The following is a 15,109-nucleotide window of genomic DNA, read 5'->3' on the forward strand; positions in this document are numbered from 1 at the left end:
CAGTATTTGCTTTAAGGATGGGACCACCCACTATAAATCAACCTAAAACCCCAATGTCTGTTTGGCTGGTACAAGCTGAGACTTGGTCCCTCAAGTCTCTCGTTAGTAAAATAAGCTAAGCTCAGCCACTGTAAGCTCCTTTACCTCAATGGTAAATTCCATCCCACAATCACATGTGATTCCACCTCAAAAATCCACATTAAAAGGGCAAGCCAGCAGCTCTGCAAATGTTTAAATTAGCTTACTCAAAGCTTACTCATTGGTCTTGAGGAAAAGCAAAACCCAGGATGATGCAGCATGTTGAACAGTCAGGCGGGTTTAATTTTTATATAAATGTATATGTACAAATTGAAGACACAGTAGATGTGGCACAATAACATATTCCCAGCATTACAGGCTTTCTACCAGCCTCTTTATATACATTCATCAATACGATTTAACAAGAATCACCTTAAAAAGTCCACACCACAGAGAGGCATTTCTTTCCTGGGAATACATCCACGGTGTCGGCCTCTGAGGCTGCATTCAGACCAAGTACTACAAAACAGAGTCAATGAGAGCAAATCTTAGCAACTCTATCCAACAGACACATGCAAATGAGTAAATATCAACATTAAAAGTAGTGAGAACTATAAAAATAAATATAGCTTGATCAGAGATTAAACGCATGAGGAACAATGATAGTTTGACAATGACATAAAAGATAACTTCATCAGATATATAGCACATAGAGTCAGTGTAAAGGCAACTTAGTGAACCAAGTTTTGTGTCAGTGGGTCAGGTTGTTACACAGGGTGTTACATGTAGTTATCATGCACGACAGTCATGTTGGTCAGCATGTGACATTCCTGTTATTTGGGAATTTTTCATCAACACTGAACAACCAGCTTATGACCATTCCACATTTCTAATAGTAGAAAAAAATATCAAGAGAGCTGACATAGTTTGTCTCAAAGGCACAGCTATCCATCTCAGTGTGGTGCACATCCTCTGAAAAGGCTGGGAATCAGCACATCGAAAGGTCTGAGAAACAGGTTTTCACATTTACATTCATGCGACCGTGTGGTTTGGAGTTACAGCCTCTCATTAACTGAGAACTGAGGAGCTCTTGAAAGGAAACTGTGTACAGAGTTTTGCTGAAATTTCGGCTCTCACAACAAACTTCTTAACAGTTAAACTGAAGCCATTCTCTGGTGTCACAGCCACCCCTGTTTGCTGCCAGTTTTTTTTTTTTTTTTGTTATGGACTCAGTGACACATGGCAAGCATGTGTGTGATAGAGAAGAATTTTGTCTGCTTTTTTTTCAAAATTTATGCAGGAAATTCTTCTAATGGCAGAAAACCAAGGTGGCTAACGTGGCAACGGCATTTAGAAAAGTTTTACAGTTTCTGCATCACATGACACCAATCCAGGTTTGCAGACCAAAAAAATAGATGTAGTTTGCATGTATTTCCTCTTTCTTCTTCCAGCCCCCAACAACAACAACAATAATAACGATAACAATAATAACAATAATGGTAATGGTGCTGCTGCTACCACTACTACTGCTAGTAATAATCATCAGAATAATTTAAGATTTAAAAACACTTTTTAGGACTTCTAGACGCTCTTTGCAAAAATAAGACAGCAAACAACCACGATCTTCTCCGGTCCTGCGCAGTCAGGGTTCACTCCCAGCTGATGCCCAGCATGCTGCAGCTGATCTCCCACAGCTTCTGGGCCAGCTCGTCGTCTGAGGCCGTCCTGGAGCACCTCGCTGGGGCACAGTCACTGCTCACACACGGGACACAAGCGAGGCCATTAAACACACACAATGGATCTCCTACAGTATTTACTGCTGGTTTGACTTGGTGAACCGCGCTACTGCACTTTGTTTAGCTTTGTTTGTATTCAGGTGGTGTTGTTTCCCAAAAGGGGTAATAAAAGTCTGTATATTTGCTGGTTCTAGTGCCCTCATGCATGTTTCTAAGAGATAGCTCTATCAGTCTCGCCCAATCTCCATCTCTCTCTCTTGTAACATCATGCATTTTGAAAAATGTGGAGGAATGTCTATGTTAGTAGAGTGTAAGCTGTACCTGAAGTATCCTCCACTCTGGCTCTCCAGGCCCGGCTCCACAGCACAGTAGATGGTGGTCTGAGCGCCCTCCACTGTCGTCTTGGTGAAAATCCTGAAGATCTTCACCGCCACCTGGATGCACTGGTGCTGGTGCCGCCACAGGTCCGACTGCACCACCCCAGGGTGCAGGGAGAACACACTCACCCCTGTGCCTGCAGCACAAACACAGGCAGGTATGTACACATGCATCAACACATGGTTATCTTTGGTTCATTGGTTAAACTACTTCTTCTTCCTATCATAAGTTTATCCATCACCTTGTAACCGCTGGGCCAGTGAGCGTGCAGTGAGGACGTTGGCCAGCTTGCTCTGCCCGTAGGCCTTCATCGTGTCGTAGCTCTTCTCGCTGTTGATGTCGTCCAGATGCAGACCGGTCCAGGTGTGGGCCACCGACGCCACGATGATGATGCGGGCCGGAGACGAACGCTTGATGAGGTCCAGCAGCAGGTAGATCAACAGGAAGTGACCTAGAGGAAATGGTGGAATAGCTGACTTTCTACACTGTAAGGTCTGATTCCTGTTAGGGCCACATATGTACAGGCACATGGGCCAAAAGTTTCCCCTAGATCATCTCTACATATAGAAGGATAAACTTCATCTCTCCTACAATTGTTCTTTGTTTCCTGTTCCACTACTGACCTGGCAGTGTTTATCATTATTTAAAGTACATGAAAAATACATGGAAAAGTGTGTGTGTGTACTCTTGGTGCCAGAAATACCTCCAGGAAGAAAGCCATTGTCCAATATAAAAAAACATTGACAGTTTGGGGAAGACACTAACACAAATAGGGATGTTCCAGACTGATATGCTGGTTAGCATGTTAGTATAGCTTGCTACTACCACTTGGATGCAAAAATTACATTGTGATACTAAAGAGACAAAGAGAGACTGAAATTACAGAATAGCAAATGGGATGAGGGTCAACCCGTGGATCTATGAGGCTGCGTGTGCGGGACGTGTCCTGACACTGAGACGGACATGTTCACACTGAATAGAGAGTGTCCACTGGAGACAGGCGCTGGTTCTTACCCAGATGGTTGACTCCTAACTGCATTTCAAACCCATCAACCGTCTTGGAGTAAGGACACATCATTATGCCAGCATTGTTTATCAGGATATTAACCTGTTTCTCCTCTGGGGGTCAAAAAAGAAAGAAAAACACACACAAAATACAAAAGAGTGAAGGAATTGTAAAGCCTCCAGCACAGTGGTAACCATAATCGATATCCTATGCAGCTGTGTCGTCATTTGTCTTTGATTTATTGGCTTTGTCAGCACATTTCCATAATTATTAATTTGAATCCTAATTTCCATATTTAATACATCTTATGAAATGTGTTTCCTTGTTCTTTATTCTGTCCATGAATTTATCCATTCAGACATTCATCTATCTGCATCAAATGCTGCCATGGTAATATAATACATGATGGCATGACGTAAGCGGCTTGAAAATACAGAAATGAAATGATAGCGGCTTGATTCAATGATTGAGTGAATGACAAATATTGATCCTGTGTATTTCTGTAGTGTTATTATGTATGATGTTTGATGTGATGATGTGATGTACCTCTGTTGATGAGCTCAGCGAAGGCCCTGATGGACCTCGTGTCAGACAGATCCAGTTTCCTGATGACCACATTCTCGTTTCCCGTGTCTTCCAAAATCTCGGCTCTGGCCTCCTCCGCCCTCTCCAGGTCCCTGCACGCCATGATGATGCGTGCACCTAACAAACAGGGGCCAGAGTTTGCAGGCTGGTGACGTAACGGCTGCAGTGACTCGCTCAAACACTTGGCATTTAGAGTTTCTCACTAATTCATTGCCACAGAGCAGTTTTTTGTGCCAGTTTTTCCAAAGGATTTTCTCCTTCAAAAGACTTCAAGCTTTGCTCATTTGCAGTCACACAGAGCAAAGTACGTCAATTAGACAGGAAGTGGTGGCCAGATCTCTCCGAGTGCGCTTCTGATCATCCGCTAACATTTTCTAAACCCAGTCAGCTGCTCATTTAGCCCACCGCTGCGCTCACATGAACACAAGGCGCTCTCAACTGTGTCATTCTCTGCGCCTGTGACGCAAATTACGATGCATTCTTTTTAATGAGCCCAGAAAGGGGGCTTTGAGATCCCCACCATCCAACCCCCCAACACACACACACACACACACACACACACACACACAAATATGCATGCATGTACACATTCCCACACACAAACTCACATACTCCCCCCTCACCAACTCCCCTCTCCCAGGCATACACACCCACCCACCCACCCACACACACCACACACACACACACACACACACACACACACACACAATAGCTGCTGTGCCTAGCAATTATGGGAGAGGAGCGCTATTAATCAGTTGGAGCGTAGCGTCTGTATCCCATCAAAGTGTCTTTGTTTCTCTCGCTGCTCCCATGTGGGAAAACCCAATTGTTCCCACATTTCCCTGGCGGTCAAGTCCACTTCAATTTAGAAAAAAAAAAAAAAAAAAAAAGTAAACAAACAGTAGGAACAGGAAGTTAGACTGAATCAAGCCAACAACTGTCCAACTGATGATTATACATGACTTCAGCACGGGGAAAGTGTTTTGGCTCTGTATATTAATGTCAGGATATGATTTTCCGCTTGTGTTTTGTACTTTTTTTTTGTAATACTCTGTGTATCGTTTACATAGAACATCAGAGATTTTCTAGTCGACAGAAACTTGGCACCTTTTACCTCTTTTTGGAATGCAGTGAAAAGGATTCCTTTCACTGCAAAGAATATTATGAATCCTTTCAAAGCTCATCATGTTGTCATCACATTATTACAGAATCCCATTTTGCTGAAATGTGATACGTTTATGATCAATGGGGCATTCACCAGGATTCGAGCACAATGTCAGCATTCTCCTCTGGTAGTCCACCATCACTCTCCTCCTGTCTTCTGTTTGTATGTTTTGCTCTGTTTTGTCATGTTGTATAATTTTGGTGTTATCCAATTAAATCCAAACGACCGGCTTTGTGACCCCACTCTGTCATCATCATAAAAATCAGTGACCTTAACTGGCCTTATCGTAACGGAGAAATTATTATTCTTGAATTAATGCAGATGGGGATGCCTTTCACACAAACAAGCCGTTGAAGGGAAAGTCACAACAGAGCCGTAATTGGACAGATGCCATAGCTGAGCTTTTCATATGCAGACGAATTAACAAACAACAAACAAATCATGTCTGCAGAGCCGGTTTTCATATTACTCTGTGTGTGTGTGTGTGTGTGTGTGTGTGTGTGTGTGTGTGTGTACACCGGAATGTGCACCCTCCGGTCGCTCTTTGTTGTCTTTGGGGAGCAGACCCTCACAATGCCCCCTCTGTCCCCTCTACTACCGATCTGTCTGGCATCACCCGGTACTTGGATTTGATAAATGCTTATCACGTTAAATCAAATGTTAAACAAGATGGCCAGCGCTAACGTTTAATGTCGTTTCAAATCTCTCGCCTCTGTCTGTCCCAGTGGTCGTGAAATGGATTCAGCGCATACTCTTGAACAGGACCAGGGAGGTAAATCAAATTTATAATGCATGAAATGACAGAGGGGATGAGGTTTGCTGGGGTGGAATAGGCCGTAAAAAATAACCACTTAAAACTGAGAATGAATAATTGAATCAAATCAAAATTAAATTTCATCAAAAACTGTCTCAAAATCTCACCAAAAATATGAATTATTATATACAAATCAGCAAACAGGTAAGTAGAGTTGCACTTTATGGTGGTGGCAAGAGGACAGAGAGCATATACTGTAGTTTGGGCTTTAAACCACCCAAGCATTAAAAGTGCTTAATTCCATGGAAAAGAGTGGAATGTGTAAGCCACACATTAACTGGGCATTGAGAGGAGAAAGGGGGGAAGTAGGAGGCAAATGTGAGAGAAAACAAACAACAGGATGAAACAATAGATAGACAGACAGACAGACAGACAGATAGAGTGAGACAGATGGACGGCAGACAGACAGACAAGGCTCTGCGCTACCTCTCCTAGCCAGGTCCCTTGCGGTCTCTTTGCCAATGCCGGTGTTGGCTCCTGTGATGATGACTGTTTTCCCCTCCAGCCTCTCCTCAGATGACCAGTGGTTACAGCACACACTCCTTAACAACACACACACACACACACACACACACACACACACACACACACACACAAACACAGCAGATTAAGGATCGGCCAACAAAAACCTGCTTGGCACACAGGAGCACACACATTTTTTTTTTTTTTTTGGCTATGATGACGGGAACGTCAGCCAAAAATCATGACCAACTGTGTTTTCATTTCATTTATTTATTTATTTATTTTTGGAGCCACTATTTTATGTATTTTATTTTAATGTTCACCCAGTTTTCAATAAGCCTGTTGCCGGCATTATTGTTGATCTAACTACTGATGATCTCCTTTGTCTCAAAAAGTTTCCCATGCATAATAAAATCAGAGAGCACAAAAAAGGAATACATGAATAAATTCATGCTCACAATCACACACACTCACACACACACACACACACACATGAAGACGTGGGCAGGAATTTCCATCAAAGTGGACAAATCTGGACCATGCAGAATAATCAAGTGCAGTGACTCATCAAATAGTGTTGATCCCTGAACTGAATACAGCTGCTCTTCAATTAAAACATTATAGCACAAAAACAAAAATAACTTTTGTGTTACATTAAAATATGTATATATTGTCATTACTACTGTGTAATTGTAATTTATGTTCCCTGATTATGAAGGGTAAAATATCATTTTTGGCAGAAAAAATGAGTCAAGCTCAACAGATTTATAAACAGTAATAATTATTGTAATTAAGTAAAGGTTCCCAAGGAAATAATAAAAGTAAAGTAAAAAAAAAAAAAAAAAAAAAAAAAAAAACACCTTTAGGTATGGTTAACTCAAAACTTTTTTTAGTTAGTCTGAATGATCGTATATATTAACAAAAACCAGAAGTCAGAGTCCACATAAATTCCAAAGTTTTCACACAGGTCTGGTCTGATCTAATGCCAGATCTAGTGGTCTAATCTCCTTAAAATCTCTGGCATTCCTCTGCCTGACTCAGCCTGCCACCATCTAACCTTTGCCTTGCTTTCTGAGAGGTTGTGTGTGTGTTTCCTACCTGCAGTACATTCTCCTGAAGAGAGCAACAAATTCCACCTGAGAGTGCAGACAGCCCACGAGCAAGTGGAGCAACAGTGGGAACCTCCTTCACTCTTTATCAATGGGCTCCTTGCTTGCCCTGTCTGCCCACCCACCTGCCTGTTGCTCAGCACGATATCACGGCCTGGACCAATCACGTTGCGCGGTGACGCATAATTGATATCAGGCTGAGAAATGTGCGGCTCTCAAGCTGCCTACAAGCGCGGTCGGAAATATTACAACTAATAGCCCACTCGCTGAAACGAGCTGCGACAGCCCATGCGCTGCTTTTAGGTAACAAACTCAGTACTGTAAGTTTGCGGTTAAAATCCTAGAAGTGTAGAATTCACCAAGAGTTAGTTTTAAATTTTTGCTGTTGTTTTAAAATTTTTTTATTGTTGTCACCTTGACTAATAAAACTCAGTAACCTAATAAAAAAATATCAATAAGAGAAATAAAATGTATCATAATGAAAGTAAGTTACTAACTAAGTAAATAAACAAAATACATTTTTTAAAAAAAAATACATAAATAAATTAGACAACATTTAATAAATTAATGGATTAATTAAATAATTTAAGTGAAAATCAAAAAGTCCACAGAATAAGGCCTATGTGTTTGGACAGATTGCTCTTTTTTATGTTATTAACAATTTTAAGAGGCATGAAGTGTGTACGTGTGAGGAACACCCCACCTGCTCTTGAGTAATATTTCATCTGGCACACAGAAATTCTGTAGAGGTGTGTTGTGATTACACTTCCTTGTTTCGCACAATGCTTAGTCATTGCATTGCATCCAAAGGGCATGACAAGGCCTGCTGAATGACAAGCTTAAATATTACATTGTACACTGGCATGTTGGTGGGAGTAGTAGGAGGAGTATGATTATTGCTCACTAAAACTATTTTCATTACCATCCCCTGTGTCATAATGATGTTGCTGTAGCATTGCCCCCTGGCCACTTGAGGTCCTCCCAAGTCAAGTTAGACCAACTCCACTCCCTCATGCTTCTCATGTGTATTTCCAAAATAAACTGTGCATTGAAAACAGAATCTTGCCATTACACTGCATCAATAATATGATATTTCTGATGTAGTTTATGCACAACTATTAGCATGATTAATGTAAGAGAAATATGCTTATATACACAATACTATTATTATTTGTCCATTCATTCAGCCACATAATCACAAACAAAATAATGTTGTGAAATGAGTAGACAATGAGCATAAGTTTTGTAATATCAATGACATTTTTTTATTATTTAGCAGCAACTACATTCTCTGTTTCCTCCAGCAAATATATGCTTTCATGACCATGACCATTGACCCTTCACATTCAAATTCCACAATACCATGAGTAAATTTGGTATATGGTGCCCTGTTTACATCACTTTTGTCCAACAATAACACCTTCAGCAACTCAGCAAAACTAGGAAGCATCATCAAACTCCACTTTATATTTCTTTGTAACATTCAGGAACAATTATTGGAGTAGTGTATATCAGTGTGTGTTTGTGTGTGTGTGTGTGTGTGTGTGTGTGTGTGTGTGTGTGTGTGCGAGTTCATCTCCAGCGAATAGTGAGCATGTGGCAGCTCACAGCCCACAGCTTGAGGGCAGTGCCATCGTCCTTACCTGCCCTGGAACTCTCTGTGTATGCACAGTCCCTATGGAGAGGAGAGGACAGGAGAGGAAAGGAAATGAAAAAGCAGAGGGAAGGAAAGGCACAATTACTTTTTGAGCATCTTTTCATGTAAGTAACAGCCATGAGGGCATCCTTTTCAGGGTTGGGTGATTGAAACCTATCTCATCATAGGCCTTGTCCCCACCTGGCATTAACATCCGTCCTGAGAAATCCGAACACAAGCTGACACCTGATCAAGTACAGATGTAAACAGCAGCAATGTGTCCCGAGTAACCGGATCTCAGGACGCATTCAGAGGTGGCCTGGGATGCTTGTGTCCGCAGCGCATTAAAGGTGTAAAAAGACATGTGTCCCAGGACACACTGAAGGACCACCTACTAACCTGACGTCATCTGTTTTGCCCAGCCCAACACCTCGACATCGGCCAGACCATCACTTTTCCAGTAGAAAAATATCTTACCTGACTGCTTAGCACAGCTGCACTGTCAGCTGATGGATCAAATGCAAACTGAGGTTCAGGTTGGCTATAAGACAGCTGGTTAATGAATAAAAACTCCCCTTAATAAGACATGAGCTCTACTAAAAACTTTGGGGGGGTTTCTAAAATATGTATTGACAATATGCGGGGTTTTTACTTCCATATAAAATTTGGAGGCAGCAGCCTTTCTTAAATTTGGTGCCCTGGTGCAATTTAATCGATTCTTCCTAACCCTAGACGTGACAGAGTTACTATAGGAATACTATAGAAATGTTACAGGCAACCGTGCATTATGTGTTACAGTTACTACAAAAATACCACAGAAACATTAAGCTACAGGTTGATGTATCCACCTAAGCAGAGAACCCGACCTTCTCAGATCCGCTGGAATAATTAAATAATCTGAGCCTGAGCGTGATGTGAAATGTGTCTTGAGTGATTGACAGCTGCATTAATTACATTTGTTAAATACCTGTTTCCTGTTAAATGCCGTTTTCTTTTTAATTTTTGCATGGAAGAAGGACAAGCAAGTCTCTCTCTCTCTCTCTCTCTCTCTCTCTCTCAATGCCAGGTATGTACGAATGGACTGACGGCTGTCCACTTGACACCAAAGACAAACCAGGGAGACACAATGGACAGGCCTCCAGTCCAACATGGACAGTCCATGTTGCTATAGATTTAACATGGGAAGTCAATAAAGAAAAAAATATTTTTACCTGGATTGACCTCATTAGAGTACTTCATGAAAGACTAGGTGTTATATTTTGTACATTTTCTCTTTTTTGTTGTTTTTTCTGATACTTGTCTATACATTCCCTTATCATAAATCCACATCCATTTAAATAAGCCATGTTTATAAAGCAGCATATCTCTTCCTGTGATAATGCAAGAGACTAACTTGTAGTATCCTCCAGTGATCAGTTTGGTTTCAGGAGAGACAACGCAGTAGACGATGGTGTAGGCTCCCTCTGCTGGGGACTTGACGAAGAAACTGAACCTCTTGATCATTTCCTGCAGGGGGCGCTTCGCATGTCTTATCAGCTCAGTGTCCACCATGCCAGGGTCCACTGTATATGCACTCACACCTAGAGCTGGAGGCACAGGGCTGGATTAGACCCAGTGGTTGTTTACAGATGACAGACAACTGCAAAAATCTGCTTGTGGGATGAGATAATCCCACTTGATTCCAGCCCAATTTCATAAGATTAAATATGCTGAAACAAGGTAGAACAGGGCAGATCAGCCCATTAGGATGAGGAAAAACAACACTTAATTTAAGAAAATGAAGGAGAGTTTTACAGTGTGATGCAACTACATGTACATGCTTGCACACAGATGTACACATCCTCAAATACAAATCAAATAAGAGAATATTTGCTTTAACCCAACAACGCATATCAGCTCTTGCGTGACAATCCCTAAAGAAACCTTCTAGAGAGATCACAGCGAGAGCTAAAGACACAGTTTTGACAGGAGCAGCAATGATGATTTCTTCAAGATATTTTTCCAACAACATGTTGCTCCTTGTTCTGTTTCTTGCCCAGAGCGGTTGTGGTTGAGGCATGAGACACTCACACTGGCATTTGATGGAGATCGATTTTTTATGCACAAGGAGAGAGAGAGAGAGAGAGTGAGAGTGTGAGAGAGAGATACAGAGACAGACATACACACTCACACACCCTACCCTCAGTCCTTTTGGCCAGCTCTCTGGTGAACAGGACGTTAGCGAGCTTGCTCTGTGCGTAGGCCTTAATAGGGTGGTAGTTCTTCTCATTGCACAGGTCCTCAAACTGGATCTTGCCCATGGCGTGGGCTCCCGATGCGACGTTGATAACTCGAGACGGGGCCGAGTGCTTCAGCAGGTCCAGTAACAGGAAGGTCAAGAAGAAATGACCTGGAGCACAGGAGGATGGGGACAGAGAGAAAAAGTTGAAGCAAGAGAATGGAGACCTGCTCGTGGGATGGGATAATTCCAGTTTCCCATCCTAATCAACTTGATTCCAGAATTTTCTTGAGTGAAGTGTCATTTTCTTGATCCTACTTGGCTAGTCTGCCTTATTCTGCCTCGTTTCAACATATTTATATTCCTTCAACAAGTGAAACTGAATTGGACAGCTGGGAAACAGCTGGGACTATCTTATCCCCACTGGCAGATTGTTCTATTTATTTATTTATTTATTTATTTTTCACTTTGTTTTAAGAAAAACAAGATTTTAATACTGAATATGAGACTAACTGACATGCTAAAAAGGAGATTGCAACCATGTGTTGCCTGATCGTTCACTTATCATTCACTGCAGTGCTGCATGCTAACACTTAAGCATACACTAAACACAAGGCCAATCTTAAAAAATATATATATGTAGTGTATTTCTTTAACATATTTGCCTCTTACCCAAATGATTGACACCAAACTGCATCTCATATCCATCTGCTGTGGTGGAATAAGGGCACATGGCCACACCCGCGTTGTTGATCAGATAATGAAGAGCCTTCTCAGCTATGAAACAGAATGAGTGTTACTTGTATTACAGTCTGAAGTATAAACTCCTGTACTTCGGTGTGTGTACTGCGTGTGCCACCCACTGTTGTAGATATTCTCTGCAAACTGGCAGATGGATTTGGTGTCGGCCAAATCCAGTTGCCTGGCGACGACCTTGGCTCCCTTCACCTCCCTCATGATGTCACGGGCAGCTTGCTCTCCCTTCACTGTATCTCTGCATGCCATAATCACCCGTGCACCTAGGGCAGATGAATACAACTTTATGGTATGTGTGTGTCCGCACTGTATGTGCTTGTCACAATTTGATCAAGGTAAAGTTATGTTCAAAATGTTTCAGTTGATTTCAGCAGGATATCATCATCAGGAATATCAGATGTGCAGCTGTTTGGAGTTTAGGTGTGTCAGACACTCACACATGCATTGCGGCTCTGTGTTGGTGGATAGAGCAATTTGTTACTGACACCACCGGGCTCATAAAATATTTACTGTCTATTGATAGAGATATTATGTCAGAAAGTCTGCACTTCATTGTTACAGACATTTTTTTTGATAGAGAATCCCTCATTGTTCAGTTATCTTGACATTTTTAAAATAATTTGGTAAGGCTAAAAAAAAAAAAAGGTGGATTGTTACCCTATTACTACTACTACTACTACTATTACTACTGCTACTAGTGCTACTGCCTTTGCCGTGCAGATACACTGAATTGCATTAAATGAAGTGATCTGGCAGTAACAAAAAGCCTGTACTCTATTATGGCAATCTGTAACTTTGCAGATTAGAATGCTTGCCTCTCCCTGCCAGGTCTTTAGCCGTCTCTTTGCCGATGCCAGTGTTGGCACCCGTCACTATAGCAGTCCTCCCATCCAGACGCACATCTGAGGACCACTTGGAGTAAAACAGAGACCTGTGGGAGTTGGGAATCAAGATACAGACAGTGAGGGCAAGAGGGATGTGTACACACAGGCGCCCTCCACAAAATAGGTTCTGTATTATCATCCAGGTGAGGTTTGACACTAAAGATGAATCAAGCCAGGAGCTACAGTCATGAAAATCTTTCCTTTGACTGACAACGCAAGTGATGCTTCAGTATCTTCTGCTCCGGGGCGGTAAATCCCACCCATCTGGTGCTCAAAGCAGCGTAAATCGAATGCTAATATTTGTTTGCAAATACTGTCTGGCCTAGGTCTGGTGTTGAGTTTTGACAAAAATCTCATTAGCAAATTCAAAAGTTCTCTTAATTAGCAGGCTGTGCTCATATGTTAAGGGACAGCTCTGAAAATGATTGTTTTTTGTGGATGTAAATTGCCTTGGTGTGCATTATATGGGAAATTTCTTACCTGATTGTCTGCATTGCTGTAGCGGGTGAAGTGAAACAGGCAATATTCCCCCTGAGGTTTGATTTGGAGAGTGTTGTTTCGAAATTCACTTCCAGAGATTTGATGCAGAAGGGGAGAGAGAAAGAGAATGAAAGAGCTATTTGCCTCACAAACAGTTTAATATATTGGGAAGATACAAATAGCCTTTTGTTGGAGGTCACTGATTGAAACTAATCAGTTAAGGCAGCATTTCTTAAACCTACAGTCTGCTGGGCATCCACATGACACAAGTGTCGATATATTTAGTCCACTTCAGTAATATGGGACCAACCATTTTTTTTTTATCCCACACTGAGAATGTTTAAGAAAGAAAAAATGGATCATACCGATGACTCAGCACACTACGTTACACACTAGTTACTTGAACATCACATGCCTGAGTGCACTTTACAGCACCGAGGCAAGTCAAGCTCATCAAATTATTTTATTTTGAAAAGTGCAAGACATTTCCGTTCAGTTCATTGGATTAGTAATCCGCAAGAGTCATCAACCATGAAAATTAACTTAGCTTTACAGCGCTCCTGCCAGTAACTCAAGTATGCAGGAAAATCATTGCAGGTGAAATTCAAAACCTGGATCGACAGGTGAGGCGACTTGAGTTTCAGCATTTCACCGCTGAGGATTTTCTGGTGGTTTCCACAGGAAGGTCTTGGTTATCGCCTGGCTGTAGCAGGGGGTGTTGGAGAGAGTGGTCTTAGATACTGAGCCGAGGTGGGTTTTAGTTTATCCAATCACAGATAAAACTAGAGTGACACTGCTGGTCTCAGCTCATTTCCCCTGCAAACCATGTGACCCAGAATCAGTTGAGCCAGTTTATTCTAATGAGAAAATCACCAGATCCACTCTCCCACTTTCACTGTGAAACAAGCTCTTTCTGACATGCAGCCTCCACTAGGGGGAACACCGTCGCATCATTCAGTAGCTTTGAAGTTTTTACATATTTTCAGCCAAATATGTGTGTATTTTCTCGCACCTGGAAGGCTGACATCGTTTGAAAACCCGACAGTCAGTTTCTGTGTGTTTGCGGGGCAGGTCTCATGTAAACCATGTGAAAGCTAGTCATAACTTCCTGTTTTCATAAACAACTAGAAAATAAGCCGACACAAGGATGCAAGCTTACACATTATGTATACACACACACACACATACACACACACACACACACACACACACACCACTGACCTAAACCAGACGTAAATGAGCACCTCTCTAATGTGGTCTCTGTGTGACGTAAGCTGGAGCGGCTGACTCTGCTAGGTTAGTTTCTCCTCACAGCTGTTCACCATCCACAAGCCTGATGAAAGGCTGCCTGTCTTTCTGTCAACACTGGAAGTGGGGACACAGAGAGAGGCCTCGCAGCATTTGTAATTAGCACTGCTTCCCAGTGATTACAGCTCAGGGAGAAGAGATAAATTACTCCATCATTGTAATTTGCAGATCCCAGAATAGGAAAGTTGACAAGGAGGAACCACAGAATGCAGAAAGAAAGCCATCCCAAAAGGATTCAATGCAAAACATATTTAATTACAATCAAAATAGTCTTTCAGTCATTCATTGTAATGATTTAGATTGATATGTACATAATTAATGCAAGTCTGCATACATATGGTGAGGTTGTATCCGTAGAACAGTCCCTTTTAAGTCCTTTAATGTGTGCACTTTTCCTGCCAATAATGGCGCCACTTAACAAAACCACATCACAAATCAAACAAGGGACAAATAAATCATGTTTTTTTTTCTTTTGAAATATATACAAACATTGATCTCATATGCATCCTCTGAAATAAAACAATTTACTTTGTAAAATTATTTAAAACAAAATA

At 41.6% G+C, this 15,109-nt stretch overlaps 2 protein-coding genes across 2 annotated transcripts; both read right to left on the reverse strand.

Annotated features, from left to right (window-relative positions):
- Window positions 1–300: 300 nt before the first annotated feature.
- LOC115379018 (retinol dehydrogenase 12) lies at window positions 301–7,378 on the reverse strand. Its single transcript, XM_030079671.1, has 7 exons — window positions 7,263–7,378; window positions 6,129–6,244; window positions 3,685–3,840; window positions 3,147–3,251; window positions 2,374–2,583; window positions 2,076–2,268; window positions 301–1,770 (listed from the first exon to the last, which is right to left on the reverse strand). The coding sequence occupies exons 1-7, from the start codon at window positions 7,271–7,273 to the stop codon at window positions 1,668–1,670; spliced, it is 894 nt and encodes a 297-aa protein (XP_029935531.1). The 5' UTR covers window positions 7,274–7,378; the 3' UTR covers window positions 301–1,667.
- A 1,467-nt stretch (window positions 7,379–8,845) lies between these two features.
- Window positions 8,846–13,261, reverse strand: LOC115379019 (retinol dehydrogenase 12). Its single transcript, XM_030079673.1, has 7 exons — window positions 13,248–13,261; window positions 12,699–12,814; window positions 11,991–12,146; window positions 11,800–11,904; window positions 11,089–11,298; window positions 10,303–10,495; window positions 8,846–8,948 (listed from the first exon to the last, which is right to left on the reverse strand). Exons 1-7 carry the CDS (start codon window positions 13,259–13,261, stop codon window positions 8,846–8,848), a joined length of 897 nt encoding a protein of 298 aa, XP_029935533.1.
- Window positions 13,262–15,109: the final 1,848 nt, after the last annotated feature.

This window comes from Myripristis murdjan, chromosome 20 (genome assembly GCF_902150065.1).
Source record: "Myripristis murdjan chromosome 20, fMyrMur1.1, whole genome shotgun sequence".
Lineage (NCBI taxonomy): Eukaryota > Metazoa > Chordata > Actinopteri > Holocentriformes > Holocentridae > Myripristis > Myripristis murdjan.